At 37.8% G+C, this 14010-nt stretch overlaps 2 protein-coding genes and 1 pseudogene across 2 annotated transcripts; 2 read left to right on the top strand and 1 right to left on the bottom strand.

Annotated features, from left to right (window-relative positions):
- Nucleotides 1-2489: 2489 nt before the first annotated feature.
- Nucleotides 2490-3318, top strand: LOC126602959 (B3 domain-containing protein REM5-like; annotated as a pseudogene).
- A 561-nt stretch (nucleotides 3319-3879) lies between these two features.
- On the bottom strand, nucleotides 3880-9339 carry LOC126605252 (amino-acid permease BAT1-like). Its single transcript, XM_050272624.1, has 7 exons — nucleotides 9152-9339; nucleotides 8808-8987; nucleotides 8601-8720; nucleotides 8321-8512; nucleotides 5241-5546; nucleotides 4745-4927; nucleotides 3880-4667 (listed from the first exon to the last, which is right to left on the bottom strand). The coding sequence occupies exons 1-7, from the start codon at nucleotides 9233-9235 to the stop codon at nucleotides 4176-4178; spliced, it is 1557 nt and encodes a 518-aa protein (XP_050128581.1). The 5' UTR covers nucleotides 9236-9339; the 3' UTR covers nucleotides 3880-4175.
- Nucleotides 6057-8308, top strand: LOC126605253 (B3 domain-containing protein REM8-like). Its single transcript, XM_050272625.1, has 3 exons — nucleotides 6057-6577; nucleotides 7248-7562; nucleotides 7833-8308. Exons 1-3 carry the CDS (start codon nucleotides 6488-6490, stop codon nucleotides 8124-8126), a joined length of 699 nt encoding a protein of 232 aa, XP_050128582.1. The 5' UTR covers nucleotides 6057-6487; the 3' UTR covers nucleotides 8127-8308.
- Nucleotides 9340-14010: the final 4671 nt, after the last annotated feature.

Here is a 14010-nt window from a genome sequence, read left to right as displayed (position 1 = left end):
TGTAGTCAGAAAATCTGTGTGAAAATAGAGTGTATATCCGGTGAGGAATTGAGGGAATTCTCTAAGGCACGTTACTACATTCAAAATGTTGTTTTAATTGATTAAATGCAAGCTAGTGAATGGTGACTATGATTAAGTGTGCTCAAGGGTAAGGATGACTAAAATCTGTGGGAGTAGTGATCTTTGGCATGTCATGTTTCATTGGAAATCCCTAAGGCAAATGTTGGAAGGTCTAGGTTATGTTTTGTTTGTTTTGTTTTGCTCAAGGACTAGCAAAAGCTAAGTGTGGGGGAATAATTCTGAGATGTGATTTGATATTTGTTCTAGGGGATGATCGTTCGTGATGCCTCGATATTCGTGTTAGGGAGTTGTAGCGCGGACTTTAGGTGCATGGGTCTTTTCCTTTTTATAGTGTATATATATATATATATATATATATATATATATATATATATGATTGATAGTGCGTTTGAAAAAGAATTTCTTACGTACGCCTGGATTACACTAAAATTTATAAGCATTAGCGAAATGATGGAATTTATGAAATTATTCCAGATCCTGCTGGATGCCTTAATCCAAGTGTTACGCCTTTGATGAATGTTATATTGACTAGAAATTATGGAATATGCTACATCCTACGGGATGCACAGGTATGATTATAATCTTTGATGCCATAATTATTTCTACAACTATGAATGTTAGTATGTTGATTAGAACTATTGAATCAATGTAGCATGATTGTATTTATGTAGTCTGCTCATCATTGTTGCACCCCGGTGTTAGTGCTCACCTAGGGCCAGGGCCATTCTTTCATGTGTATGTTCACATCCGCACTGCACGCTTGCCTTGGATCCATCTAGGTGCCAGTCATGTCATACAAGTTGCAATAAGCAACTCCGACATCTTGTTGTACAGGTTGCAATAAGCAACTCCAACTCATATGTGACAGGAATAGTGGCAGTCTTTACATGATTGTAGCACTAGAGCGTATATTATGATTACACCCAGTCTTGTCGTACAAGTTGCATTAGGCAACTTTGACTTGTGTGCTAGCATAGATTGATGAGCATCAGTCCAATCGTATAAGTTGCATTATACGTAGTATGATTTTCTGGAAACTATACATGTTTTACGGAGAGGGGTTATAACGTTTTGAAAGGTTTTTATTAAAACTTCATTTTCAGACCCACTCACCCTTGTTTTTCGCCTCTCCAGGTTTTAACTGCTGAACTTTTGTATCAACGAGGATTCTTCGCAAATCTCAGTATAGGTGGCTACCTTTGATGGTATAGTCCTTATCCTATCTTACTGTACTTTACTTATGCTCTAACATCACGTGTGAAATGGGTTAATTCCCGCTCACCATGCACTCTTGTATTTAGGCACTTTTAGGTTTAAATTTATTCACATTTTCCACATCACTACACTTTATGGTTTCGTCACCTTCCAGGTGTTGGCTAGCACAGCTCGATTCGAAGTCCTAATGGACATTCCAGGTCAGGGTGTGTCAAATATGTGCATATTAATAAAAATAAAATTTTAATGTGGATACATTAAATAAAAATACACATTAAATAACAAAAAATAGAATATAATTTTTTATAAAAATACACTTCAAAGGATTAAATTGAATATGTAATCTAGCACCAGGTTTTTTTTTTTTTTGTAATTCTAATCTTTTGCAAGGACTAATATTCAAAAACCCCTTAAAACTTCTCGCTGCCAACAATTATTCAAACTCTTTTGATTTGGTTGAAATCAGTATACCTGACAATTTCTTACACGACACGAAAATAATGGGTTGCGGGTCAACATGTTAACTAATCAGATCATTATTGTGTCACCAGTTAAAACTCATTAATAACGGGCCCTTAATGGGTTTACACGTGGGTAACTCATTTTGACCGATTAAGCAAAAAAACAAATATTATTTTGATGATTTTAAAGTTAAACTACTAAAAAACTTACTATAAAATACAATAGGCCTAGTGTATATATTGTATATTAAACATGTATTATTGTATTATTATTCTATATAAATTATAAAAAAATTTAAATAATCAGATTGTTTTCCAGTAAGATATGCCACCAACTTTAACAATAAATTCACTATTGTTTGGCTCATAAACGTTGTATTTATTTACTCAAATTTCGCAAGATGTGCCACCAATAATTAGTTTAGAAAAATGCTGGCTACTTCACATACCCCCGATATTTTTTATTTTAACTTGTATAACCTTGTGTCCCAACTCTCCCTCTGTTTCAAAAATCATAGCAATATATACCAAAGTCTGATATTTTGTTCAAAGAAAATACTTGTGGCTTTTGGATGGAATGAGTACCATTTTCGACATCTTGTATTCTTATTAAGGATTTGATTCTTGCATTTGAACATCCGATAAAATCTAACCGTAGGTCCATCCGTGTTAACATACATGTCAATTATCTGAGTTTTCCTATCAAATTCAGTGATTAGGAAATGTGGCCTAATGTTATGTTTTGCTTATGAACAGTCAATTCCGGTAGCTTTTACAACAAGTCTTGGCGGAAAGAAATTGGATAAGGCACTTTTTAAGAGCTGTCAGGGATCCTGGGACGTTAAAGTTGGTAGGACTGGCCATGGAGTGTTTTATTTTGAAGAAGGTTGGAAGGAATTTGTGAAGAATCATAGCCTGGAAGTTGGAGAGTTCCTAGTCTTTGAACACAAAGGCAACATGGACTTTAATGTGAAAGTCTACGAGCTACGAGGTTGTGAGAAAGAGTTTCCTCCTCCCTCCTCCAGAATAATCGTGGGAAAAACTCATCGGAACCAATGTGCTGTTGCAGAAAGTTTTGTACCTTATCTTTCCCTCTAAATTGTGCCTTGACTCATGCTGTTATTTCCCCAAGTTCTAGTTGCAGTACTAGGTAGAGTTGTCATGTTAGGTTGTTTGTTCATGCGGAGTTTTAGTCCATACAGCTAAGATTGATTAGCAACTTAGCATGATGAGGATAATTTTGTTTGGGGAAGTCCTTCTAAGACTCGTGATAGTTAATGAAAGATTATTCCCTCTGAATTCACGAGATCAACTGGCCTTGTTAACAAACCCAGCATGTATCTCAGAGATCCGTATGGAAAATTATGGCGCATAGCAACTTGAAACATCAGACCTAAGAGAAAACCTGCTCGTCCTCGTATTTTTATAAAAAGGAAAAGGTGGATTGAGTATAGCCAACGAGAAGGACGGAGATCTCTGCTTATTTGAGTTCATTGAGAAGCCTAAGTCAAGATCAAAACCTGCCATTATGGATGTCAAAATATTCCGCTTTGGATCCTAGTCAAGTGTTAGCTTCGCTGATTGGTTTTGGACTTTGAACAATGTGAACAAGCATGTAGATGCCTAACTATTGTAAGTCAAGTATTAAATTCGGGTTTAGGTTGACGATCGACTACTAGCTAACTTTATCTTGTTGTCTTCGGTTAATCTTATGAGGGGTTATTCTTAAGGATCTTATTATGGTCTGACCACTTTGGTATGAACTATCTCATGTACTTGGCTTATGTCCTGTGCTCTGTTCTAAAAATCCCCTTCTACCGCTACCCAGGCCTAGGCGGTTGGTCACCCCCCGATTAGTCTCTAGGCGTTTGAAAATTAAGAAAGTGTGCCTAGACTTCCTTAGGTGTCTGACTAACTTGCCTAAACCTACCTAGGCACCTGCTTAGGTCATAAATCTCACTTAGACAAAAAAATCAATAATTTTCATTTTGCATTTTAATTCGTCAATAAAATGTAAAGACTTGTTAAATACTTAGATGAACACTCACTATATGTTTGTTACCCATGTTTCCATAAGTTCTAGTACTTTATAATTTGTATGTCATTTTATTTTGCAATCATGTATCACAATACAATTATGTATTGTTTAAGTATAAATAGGCATTTATTTACACAATATATAATAAATTTACTTAAATTGCCTAGTCCGCCTAAGGCTTCGCCTAACCGCCTAGACGCTAGGCCTCAACCCGCCACCCGACTAGCGTCTAGCATTTTTTAGAACCTTGATCCAGTGTCAGTGTGAGATGTCAGTTCGACGAACTTTCTCGTATACTAACCCGAAAACTCCCCTTTCTCTCCCCCAGAAATCGAAACATAGCTACTTTTATCTCATCGTGACGCAAAAACAATTTCATTTTAATGGTGTCCATTTTGTACATCAATGTTTCTTACCGGTCCTTTGTACCATTTCCTTGCATCCAAAACCCACCAAAGCATTACCAGAGCCAAAGCAGCACCAAGAGCTATTGGTGCATAGTTGAATGTTCTCAATCTAAGAGGGTAAGAAGTTGGCAAAAGAAATATTGAGCATGTATAGCATATCCAAAGGACGGCCACAAAGCAAACTGGCCTTCTTGCTCTCCCCAAATAAAATGGTCCCGGTTTGAAGCTCTCTTCGGCCATCACCAGCCTTGCGAAAATTGGCACAGCGTAGCTGCCCACCCAACCAACTGTACTGACAGAAAGAATGGCGGTGAACACCACGTCAAGTTTCAGGATCGGTAATCCCAGCAGCAAAGTGATTGCTGTGCAAAGCCACACCGCGTTTATTGGAACCTTGCTCGTTGGATGCACTTTCCTCCAGATTGGCGAAAATGGGATGCATTTATCTCTTGATACAGCGTAAACCTTGGAGTGAAAAAACAAAGTTAACTTGAAGCTTCAGGATATAGAAATGTAGGATTAAGAGTTTCGGATTTTCTTACTGCTCTGGCGGCCGTTGTGGTTACAGATAGTCCACAGAAGAAGAAGGAACCCCATATGATAATCATGAAAAGAACAGCTCCAGTTGAACTATGAAACCTCCCATAGAATGCATCATATATTATCTGTGCTGGTACAAGTGCACCACCAGTCTCATTGTCCTCCCTGTATAAATACTCCAAGTCCTGCATTAAAAATTTAACCTTAATAAGCATCCAATAGTTATAAGAGACGATTTTTACACACATTTTTTAGCTTCTCATGCTCCCTTCTTTATTTCTAGCTGTCAGATTAAATAAATCAAGCGAAAGAACAAGATTAAACAGGATAGTGTGAGAAATTTAAAAAGTGTGCTTATCATTTCCCTTCAATTATAACGCCGTTAGCTTGACCAAAACACAGCACTAGTAATTTTCAACAGCGAGTGTGTAAGAAATAGTAAAATATTCAGCTTAAAGTGCATATAATAATTAAAATAGGCGTGCGAAAACCGCGTACCTTGATGCTGAAAGTGAGAGCCAAGTAATAAGCCCAACCAAATACTGATACAAGGGCAATACTAGAGAGAATGGCAATAGGACCGGTCCTATCTGCACCTTTTGTCTCCTCAGTGAGATGAGCGGCTGCATCATAACCATATAAACAGTAGTTGCTAAGAAGCACAGATAAAATCACCGCATAAGGTATGCTGGATACTCCAGTTGTCTCTGGAGATGTTTCGAAATGTGTGAAGACGTAGGAAGCTGTCTGTGTTGGCTGTGCCACCAGAGGTAGCATTATGATTATTAACAATCCACCAATTAACTGTATAATTTCAGTTAGGTTAATTAGTATTTGTTTAACCAGATTAGTAGATATATGAATAATATATGAGACAAATGCAATAGAGTGTAACACTGTATAGAAAATGAGAGCACATCATAAATTTTTGGTCTAAAAATACTAAACAAGTCTTAAGTGATGATGAAAGCGTTGAGCCTGGTAGTATAGACTTATAATTAAGTATATAGGAAGATAAGTCAAGTGGGTAAGATATTCATTATCACCTTTTATTGAGGTCAAATTAAGCATGTCCTAAAACCTCAGGTTAGTAGAGCATGCCCCACACGCAACATGCAGATAACAAATCACCTTGTGAAAGTACAAAAGTGGCAACCAAAGCCAAGGGTTTCAAGATCTATTACGTCTATATAATTCGTTTCGGTGTGCCAAGTTAGTGCGTATGAGGAATGCGAGTAAATATATAAATGTGTTAAGGGTTGAATTTTTAATATGATTGTGGTCACGTCTAGCTCTAAGGGATGTATGTGTCTTGATACTAAATTATTTATGACAATCTTATTATCTGGCTTAATTTAAATGAGAGGTCTTAGTACTACATCTAATGCCTCTTTACTTGTAAATGAGATGTTTTAGATTTGATTCTTGTCAAAGTTAATTTAATCCACATTCTTGTGCACGGACTTCTTTCAAATTTGTAGCGAGGCCGGTGATGCAATAGTTTCAGGCAGCGTTTCTGCAGAGTACGAACTCGCCGTACGACCTCCAGCCAATGGCATTTATGGATTCGCCACCCCTTTTCTGCCACCCACTGCTGCGTTGGCCACCTCCTATGTACTGTCCCTTCCACCTATATATTCAACACTATTCTCCTCCTCCGCCGCAGCTCGTAAACCAAAAAAACCCTAACTTTTCACCTCCCCTCTAAATTTCTCCTCTTTTCTTCACATTTCTTCTATCTGCACATGGCAGATTGGTCGAGATTCATGGCCAGGTCACCTCCTTTTCCCAGAAAGTTTTTCAAGCCTTTGACGCCTGGCTTCCAAAATGGAATGGTATGCTTCTTCCTCTCCCCTTCTCTCTCTATGTCTCTCTCTACACACTCACACTCACTCGCATATTTCTGAGTTATTTTGAAATGTATTTTTTGAGAGCACATACCACTTTATTTGGGGTACATAATGAACATATACGTTACGCAGGGGTCATTTTAATCTTGTGTTTGTCTTTCCAATTTTATAGGATGTACCCGAAAGCACATGGTTTTTCATTTTCTATCTGTCTGGAGATTTCTTTTCAAGAAAGCAATATTTTTGAGAAATAAAAAAGCAAGACCTTTAAAGGAAGATGGGCAATGTAGTACCTAATCTGAGCTGAAACTTTGATATTTGTAAGCCACATGAACATCTGAATGATTTTGCAGGGTTTGCAACACATTTTCGTTAATTCTTGATTAACTTCACATACTCTGCTTTAGAAAAAGAGACTTCAGTACCCGACAGTTTTCGAAAAGGATATTTGTTCTAAGAAAATACTTGTAGTTTTGGGATGGTGCATACCATTTTCGACTGCTTACTTAACGATTTGATTCTTGCATTTGGACATCCAATAAAATCTAACTGTAGGTGTATACATGCTAAACATACATGTAAATTTTTCTGAGTTTTCCGGTTAAATTGAGTGATTAGGAAATGTGGGCTGATTTTTTGTAATGCATATGAACAGGCAATTCCAATAGCCTTTACTAGAAGCCTTGGCGAAAAGAAATTGGATAAAGCACTTATTAAGAGCTGTCAGGGATCCTGGGATGTTCAAGTTCGTAGGACTTGCGATGGAGTGTTTTGTTTTAAACAAGGTTGGAAGGAAGTTGTGAAGAATCATAGCCTGGAAGTTGGAGAGTTCCTAGTCTTTGAACACAAAGGCAACATGGTCTTTAATGTGAAAGTCTATGAGCCACTAGGTTGTGAGAAAAAGTTTCCTCCTCCCTCCTTCAGGTTAATAATGGCAAAAACTCATTGGAACGTCAAATGTCCTAGCGCGGTAAGTTTTCTATCTTCTCTTTCTCCATATCAAGTCTTCTTGACTCATGCTGTTATGTCCGCAATTTTCTGAAGTTGTTTTCACAGTATTCATATTGGGCATACTCTAGACTCCGAAGTTTTAGTTTCAGTCCTAGTCAGAGTTGTCATATTAGACTGCTTGTTCAGGTTAAGTTGCAATCCTTACAACTAAACATTGGTTAGCAACTTAGCATGTTGAAGATATTTTGTTTAGGGGAAAATCCGTCTGACTTGTGATTGTTTATGACAGACAATCCCCCTTGACTTCGCAAGATCAACTGGCATTCTTGACAAATCCTGCATGCGTGTTAAAGATCCGTTTGGAAAATTATGGCCAATGGACATAGGAATTGTGAAAGATAAAGAGAAAATTGAAGCTGCTTGGAGTCGTCGTACGTATTTAAAAAGTAAAGGGTGGATTGAGTTTTACAAAGCCAACAAACTGAAGGACGCAGATGTTTGCATCTTTGAGCTCATTCAGGTGCCAAAGTCAAGATCAAAACCCGTCATTATGAATGTCAAGATATTCCGCTTTGGATCGTAGGCAGTTCCAAGTCAAATTGTTAGCTTCATTGATTGTTTTTAGATTTTGAACAATGTGAACTAACATTTAGATGCCCCTAGTACTGTAAGTTGTATTAGATTTGGGTTAAGGTATCAGATTGATAACTAGCTACTTTTATCTTGATGTTGCAATGGAATCTTTTATGCAAAAACAAAGGAGTTGGAAGGGCTCACCTGCCACCATATCGAAATTATGTTGAGAAATGCTATCACTTGTAATGCAAATGTATTGAGCACTGCCCATATGATGGTCAGACCGATATACATGCACAGGAATACACCCCTCGATGCAAAATAGCCTCCGCCCTTGTTCGTCCCTGTGGCTAAAAGAATGACCATCTGCAACGCTTGTGATGCGGAATATGCCTAAAGGGGAAAGAAAATAAAAGGCATTCAAGAAAACATGTTATTCTCTTTGATTCAAAGTCACTTGATGCAGAGGAAGTGGCTATACCTGAGCACCTATTGCGGAAACCAGACCGATGGTTTCAAGCCAAGCGCAGCACCACGACGCGAATGGCCCCCACATGGGTCCGGCCAGATGAGCAGCCCAAAAATAAAGAGAACCTGTGGTCTGATCAATGTTTAAAGCAACCAAGATCATCTCAGATGTTGCTTACAAGTCCATAGGAAAAAGAAAGGGAAAAACAGCACCGCGTACCGGAAAAGAGGAGCATATCTCAGCCATGGCAATTCCGACAAACCATGTGAAGAATGTGACAACAATCCAACCCCATATTAGGGGTGCCGGACCAGCATAGCGCAGACTTTGGCCATAGAGAGGCGTACCAGTGAACACCGACATGCACGAAAATGTTATTGCCATCGTCTTGAACAATGACTGTAGAAAACCAAGTGAAAAACATTAGATTTCAACCTCTCTCAACATGGTTGCAAGAAAGTTTATGAACATGAAAGAAGCTAACACCCAGCTACGGCTAGAAAGAGAACAACAAATAGAGAGAGAGAGAGAGAGAGAGAGAGAGAGAGAGAGAGAGAGAGAACCATTTCCCTTCTGAGTTCTTGCTTGTATCCAAGCTCATTGAGCCGCTTTTCGCCGGAATCCATTTCCAAAGCTTGGTGATTCATTATGGTTTCCGGCGAAAAGTAAGTTTGAACGTAAGATTAAGAATTTCCAAAGTCAAAGGAAATCTGAGAATCAGGAACCTATATGATTCTCTAATGGCATTCTTTGCACGTCTTTATATTTTAACTCCAAGTAAAAGAGAAGAAGGGAAAGCAGATGGAAAGTTTGAAATTTCTATGTTCCAAATAATGACAAAAAACTTCTAAGTTTGAATATTGATAAAAATAAAATATAAAGATATTGACATCCTTTTCATCCCGCTGGTACAATAATTAGTATTTCTTGACCAACTAAAATTCAAACAAGTAAAACACAAGAGAGGGTCAAATTTAAGCAGGCCAGTTTGCTCGGTGGCCTTCCTGTTGATATGCTATGCGCCAATAACTCCCATTGATGTTATGACACAATTACATTGTTTTTGTGGGTTTTGGATGGAAGGAAATGATTCAAAAGACGTGTCCGAAATATCGATGTATAAAACCATTAGAATATATGTTCATTTAAGAGAAAATCTATTAGTTGATGTGACAATAGTAATAAGTACACATCAACTACCACATCACGTAAAATTAAATCAATGAAACAACCTTTAGAAATTCAATTGCCACTAAGATTTGGTGAGTGTGTGGTCGTATTTGGTTCAACAATTGTGGATTGGACTCAGATGTTGGACTGTCTCTAGATGAGAAATGGACCAACTGTATCGAGTCCGGGTCACAAACGTTTTTTTTTATTATTTTTTTATAACGATGTATTCTATTTTAATGGGAGTGAAGATTTGAATTAAACCTTGCAATGAGACAAGAACCAAATTAAGTGCAAATGGGTCAAAGCGCAGCTCGGTATGTCATTATCGTTTCGCATCCCGTTAAGTATTTTATCTCATCCTTGACTTTATACCCACGATTTTTCCACTAATATATTACCCGCCCATTAGAAAAGGTAAAAAAATATATTTTCTTTAACTAGTAGTATATGGACTATTTAGACGAATTAACATGTCAAAATCATAATAATAGTTAATTACATTTACAATACATGAACATACAAGTTTTGTTTTTTTTTTTTTTTTTTTTTTGAGTAAATCAATATTTTTACACTAAAGGGAGGGGGAGTTAGGCTAACCATACAATGAGCAACCTAATTTGGTATCGGATTTATCATCCACGAGATTCGAACATAAGACCTGTCGCTTCCAAGTGAAGAGGAATACTACCAGACCGTAGTACTGAGTAGCACATAAACATAAAAGTTAAACTAATAGAATTAAATAGATATGTCACCCAAAATTGGTCTCAAAACAAATTGAACAGGTCATAGTCCTCTACTTACGCTAAGATTGATCACAAAACAAATTGAATAGTTCATAGTCCTCTACTCACACTACGATTGGTCACAAAACAAAATGAATAGTTTGTAATCGTCTACTAACACTCGGTCGCAAGAATATATAATTGATAGATTTCAAACAAAGACGATTCTTGGTGGGATTACAATAATCCTCACCCTATTTCTTTTGATCTGAATGATTCTAAGATATTGTATTTTGTTATGCTATAATACAATAATAATGCTAGAGAGATCAAAATTGTAAACCAAATTTGCAAACTAAATGATGCGTCACCAATATGAAATAAGCACGTTAATCAACGATTAAGTGGCAATCAATGATCAACAACCACATCATTTGATTTACAAAATTTAGTGTCTGTAGCATGAGTACGTGCACAATGTGCTAGTAGTGTAACGATGGCGATGCTATAATAAAGACCATTCAAAAAAGAGGATTCATGAACTTCACAATCTCATCTAATTGATTCCAACTTTTTTTTTTGTCAAACAATAAATTTTGTTAGATTAAATGTTAAATTAGTGATAAGTCAATTTCATATTATAAATTTTACCCTATTCTTAGTATGTTTTGGTAATTATTATCGTAGAATTTTGATATTTTGATTTATATTTTCAATATAGGACATCTGACTTCCTCTGGAGCAAAACATGACCAAACAGACGAATTTTGGAGTGATTCAAATTGGAGGACGTTTGTGTGTCTCTTGGCGTATTCTTGTCAAAATTTGGGATTTTTCTACCAAGCGATTATTTTCTGGCGATAGAATAAAAGAGTAGTGCGTAATGTTGGAAAATGACGCTTCTGGGCTTAAATTGTGTTTTTGGAGCCCAAGATGACCTCTGATGGATTTGTGTCCCTTTGGAAAAGTGTTTAGAATATTCCAAACCATCAATCCAACTCTATTAGGCTGGGTTTGGAGCAGTTTAAGGGTCCAAAATGTGGTTGTTCAGATTTGAGGCAAATTTTACCATTTAATTTAGGGTTATGTTTCCTATTTATTTTAGTTTTTAGTTTCCTAGTTGGATTGGAAGACATTTTATTAGGAGGATTTAATTTCTGATAGGTTAAATTAAGCTTGGCCGGCTTTACTCTTGAATGACACACCCCGTCCCGAAGGAGGGTATGCTGGCCGTCACGTGAGAGTGACGTAACCATTTACACAGTTCGGAAGCTTAAACAAAAAATACAATTACTATGATGAAACACCCGAGGATGAGTTCTACATTTGTGAATTATGTCATAACACCGCTGGATTCCTCGTGGCCACCAAAGCTCTGCTATCTAGAACCTGGAGGGGAGCAAAACAAAATTGAGTGGGTCAATAAAACAAAGTTTTTTTGAAAACATTTCATTTAAAACATTTCTAACCCCTCCCTGTAAAACCTGTATACTTTCCCAGAAAAATAGTATATAAACGTATATATACATATATCATCAAAACTCCGCTCACCATCTATCAACATAACATCTCAGAAAGAATATGCCATGCCATGCCAAAATATAATATGAATGCATCAATATAACTCAGGTGAAATAATAAATCAACCGGAGACCCTACAGTGGTCCTGTACGGCTGATTCTATAGCTCACTATCCCATCCAGCCGGAGTCACCAACTGTGACCTGTACAGCCCTGCCGGAGTCACCAACTGTGACCTGTACGGCACTACACTGCACATAAGTCGGAACTACATGTAGTAGTCTGTACGACTAAGATGGTGAAATAATAAGCTCTAGTGCTTCTCTCATCAATCATCTGTGCACATAATCTAAGGTCACCTACCAGTCGGAACCCCTATAATGGTCTGTACGACTGGCATGTCGGAACCACCTCTAGTGGTCTGTACGACATCCACCTACTTGGATCCAAGGCGAGCGTGCGGTGTGGTGAATAATATAAGCACTAACACCTAGGGTGCAGGTTATGAGCTTCCAATGCAATTCACATAAAATAAATCGTATGAATAATGTAAAAACTCACCTGTGCGTCAACAGCGTCAATTCACATATATATGCATCAATTATCAATTCAAATATCTTATCGATTGCATGCATGACATTTTAAAACATATTTTCATATAATTGCATTTTCTGGGAAAAACAGTAGTATATAGGTAATACGAAAACAAAACTGCCCACTCACTCAAAACTGCCCACTCACCTAGAGTTCGCCCAACAACTCCATAGCACCACACATCAAGGCGTCATGACGATCAGCGCCTAGAACAATAATCAAATCCAACCTCAGAATTCATATCGATAGAATATATAACTTATATAAGACATGCCACTACGTAGTTCGATCCGGAAGATCTGCAACTCAAATTTCAAATCCATAACTTCCAGAGGTCCAGAATATACCTCTAGGACATCATCCTAAAATTTCATTACCATCCAACGGTCGGATCTCCGTCAATTTCGAAAATCAAGTGACGGTTAACATTCTATTTTATGAACTTACAACTCCAATTCTGAAAGATCCGTAAATCGAATTCCCGATCCGTAAGTTCCTATAATCCTCAAATATTACGTATTACAACGTATTAAAGTTTGGTGACGATCCAACGGTCGGATCGTCAATTCACAGTTTCACCTAACCACGAATCGAAACGAACTTAGGTTCAATTACTCAATTTACGTCCATCAATTATTAAAACTGAACCTAGAACTTTAAACACATGATAAGAATGACATTGGCGGCCATTGGCCGCGCGCCGCAGCACGGGCCGTCGCGGGTGGCGGTTGGCCGCCTCGACTCGCCGGAAAATCCAACCATTTCAAAAAATTCTCAAAAAATACAGAATTGAAGATCTCAATGAGTAGAGAAAACTTTATACCTGTGACCAAGGCCAATTTGGCCTAGAAACACTTCAATTTCATCAAACCCGTACGAAACTCTATATGTGGTGCTCTTCAATTTGTCCTCAATTCAACTCCGCTGCTCCAACCAACAATTGGGCCTTGTTCTAGGCCTCAATGGAAGTGTATGTGTAGTGCCAATTGGAATAAAATGTTTCAAAATTAGGAGAATCGACATAAGACCCGCCGGAGTCACCATCGCCAAATGTCGCGGATTTAGCCCAATTCCTGTCGAGTCTTGAGAGAATGATGAAGGAGAAGAGATGTGGTGATGCTTGCAGGTGGAGATGGGACGAAAATCGCCTGAAAAACGGCTCAGAATTGCCGGAATTCCGCTGGGTCAGCGGGTTGGGTGCGCGTGGGTCGCCAGGATCCGGCCAATCCTCTTCTTTCCTTTCTTCCTCCTTTCCCTCCTGTTCTTTTCCCTGATTCGTCACTCAACTTTCTCTCTCTCCTCCCCATTCGGCCTCATCTCCTTCCGTCCATTTTCATAAAAGAAATTCTAGATTTTACTAAAATTATAATTCCTTAAAATCCCAAATTTCAAACGTTAATAACTTTTTCG

The sequence above is a fragment of the Malus sylvestris genome, chromosome 15 (genome assembly GCF_916048215.2).
Source record: "Malus sylvestris chromosome 15, drMalSylv7.2, whole genome shotgun sequence".
NCBI lineage: Eukaryota > Viridiplantae > Streptophyta > Magnoliopsida > Rosales > Rosaceae > Malus > Malus sylvestris.
Note: the sequence above shows the minus strand (reverse complement) of the source record. Positions and strands in the feature narration are given on the sequence as shown.

Bases quoted from the DNA above. Each gene is read 5' to 3' on its own strand.
- LOC126605253 (XM_050272625.1), top strand. From the start codon at position 6,488: ATGGCAGATTGGTCGAGATTCATGGCCAGGTCACCTCCTTTTCCCAGA. The intron at 6,578-7,247 runs GTATGCTTCTTC...GCATATGAACAG, and splicing joins CTGGCTTCCAAAATGGAATG to GCAATTCCAATAGCCTTTAC. The intron at 7,563-7,832 runs GTAAGTTTTCTA...TGTTTATGACAG, and splicing joins ACGTCAAATGTCCTAGCGCG to ACAATCCCCCTTGACTTCGC.
- LOC126605252 (XM_050272624.1), bottom strand. From the start codon at position 9,235: ATGAATCACCAAGCTTTGGAAATGGATTCCGGCGAAAAGCGGCTCAAT. The intron at 8,721-8,807 runs GTACGCGGTGCT...AACATTGATCAG, and splicing joins AGATATGCTCCTCTTTTCCG to ACCACAGGTTCTCTTTATTT. The intron at 4,928-5,240 runs GTACGCGGTTTT...TTTTTAATGCAG, and splicing joins CTCTCACTTTCAGCATCAAG to GACTTGGAGTATTTATACAG.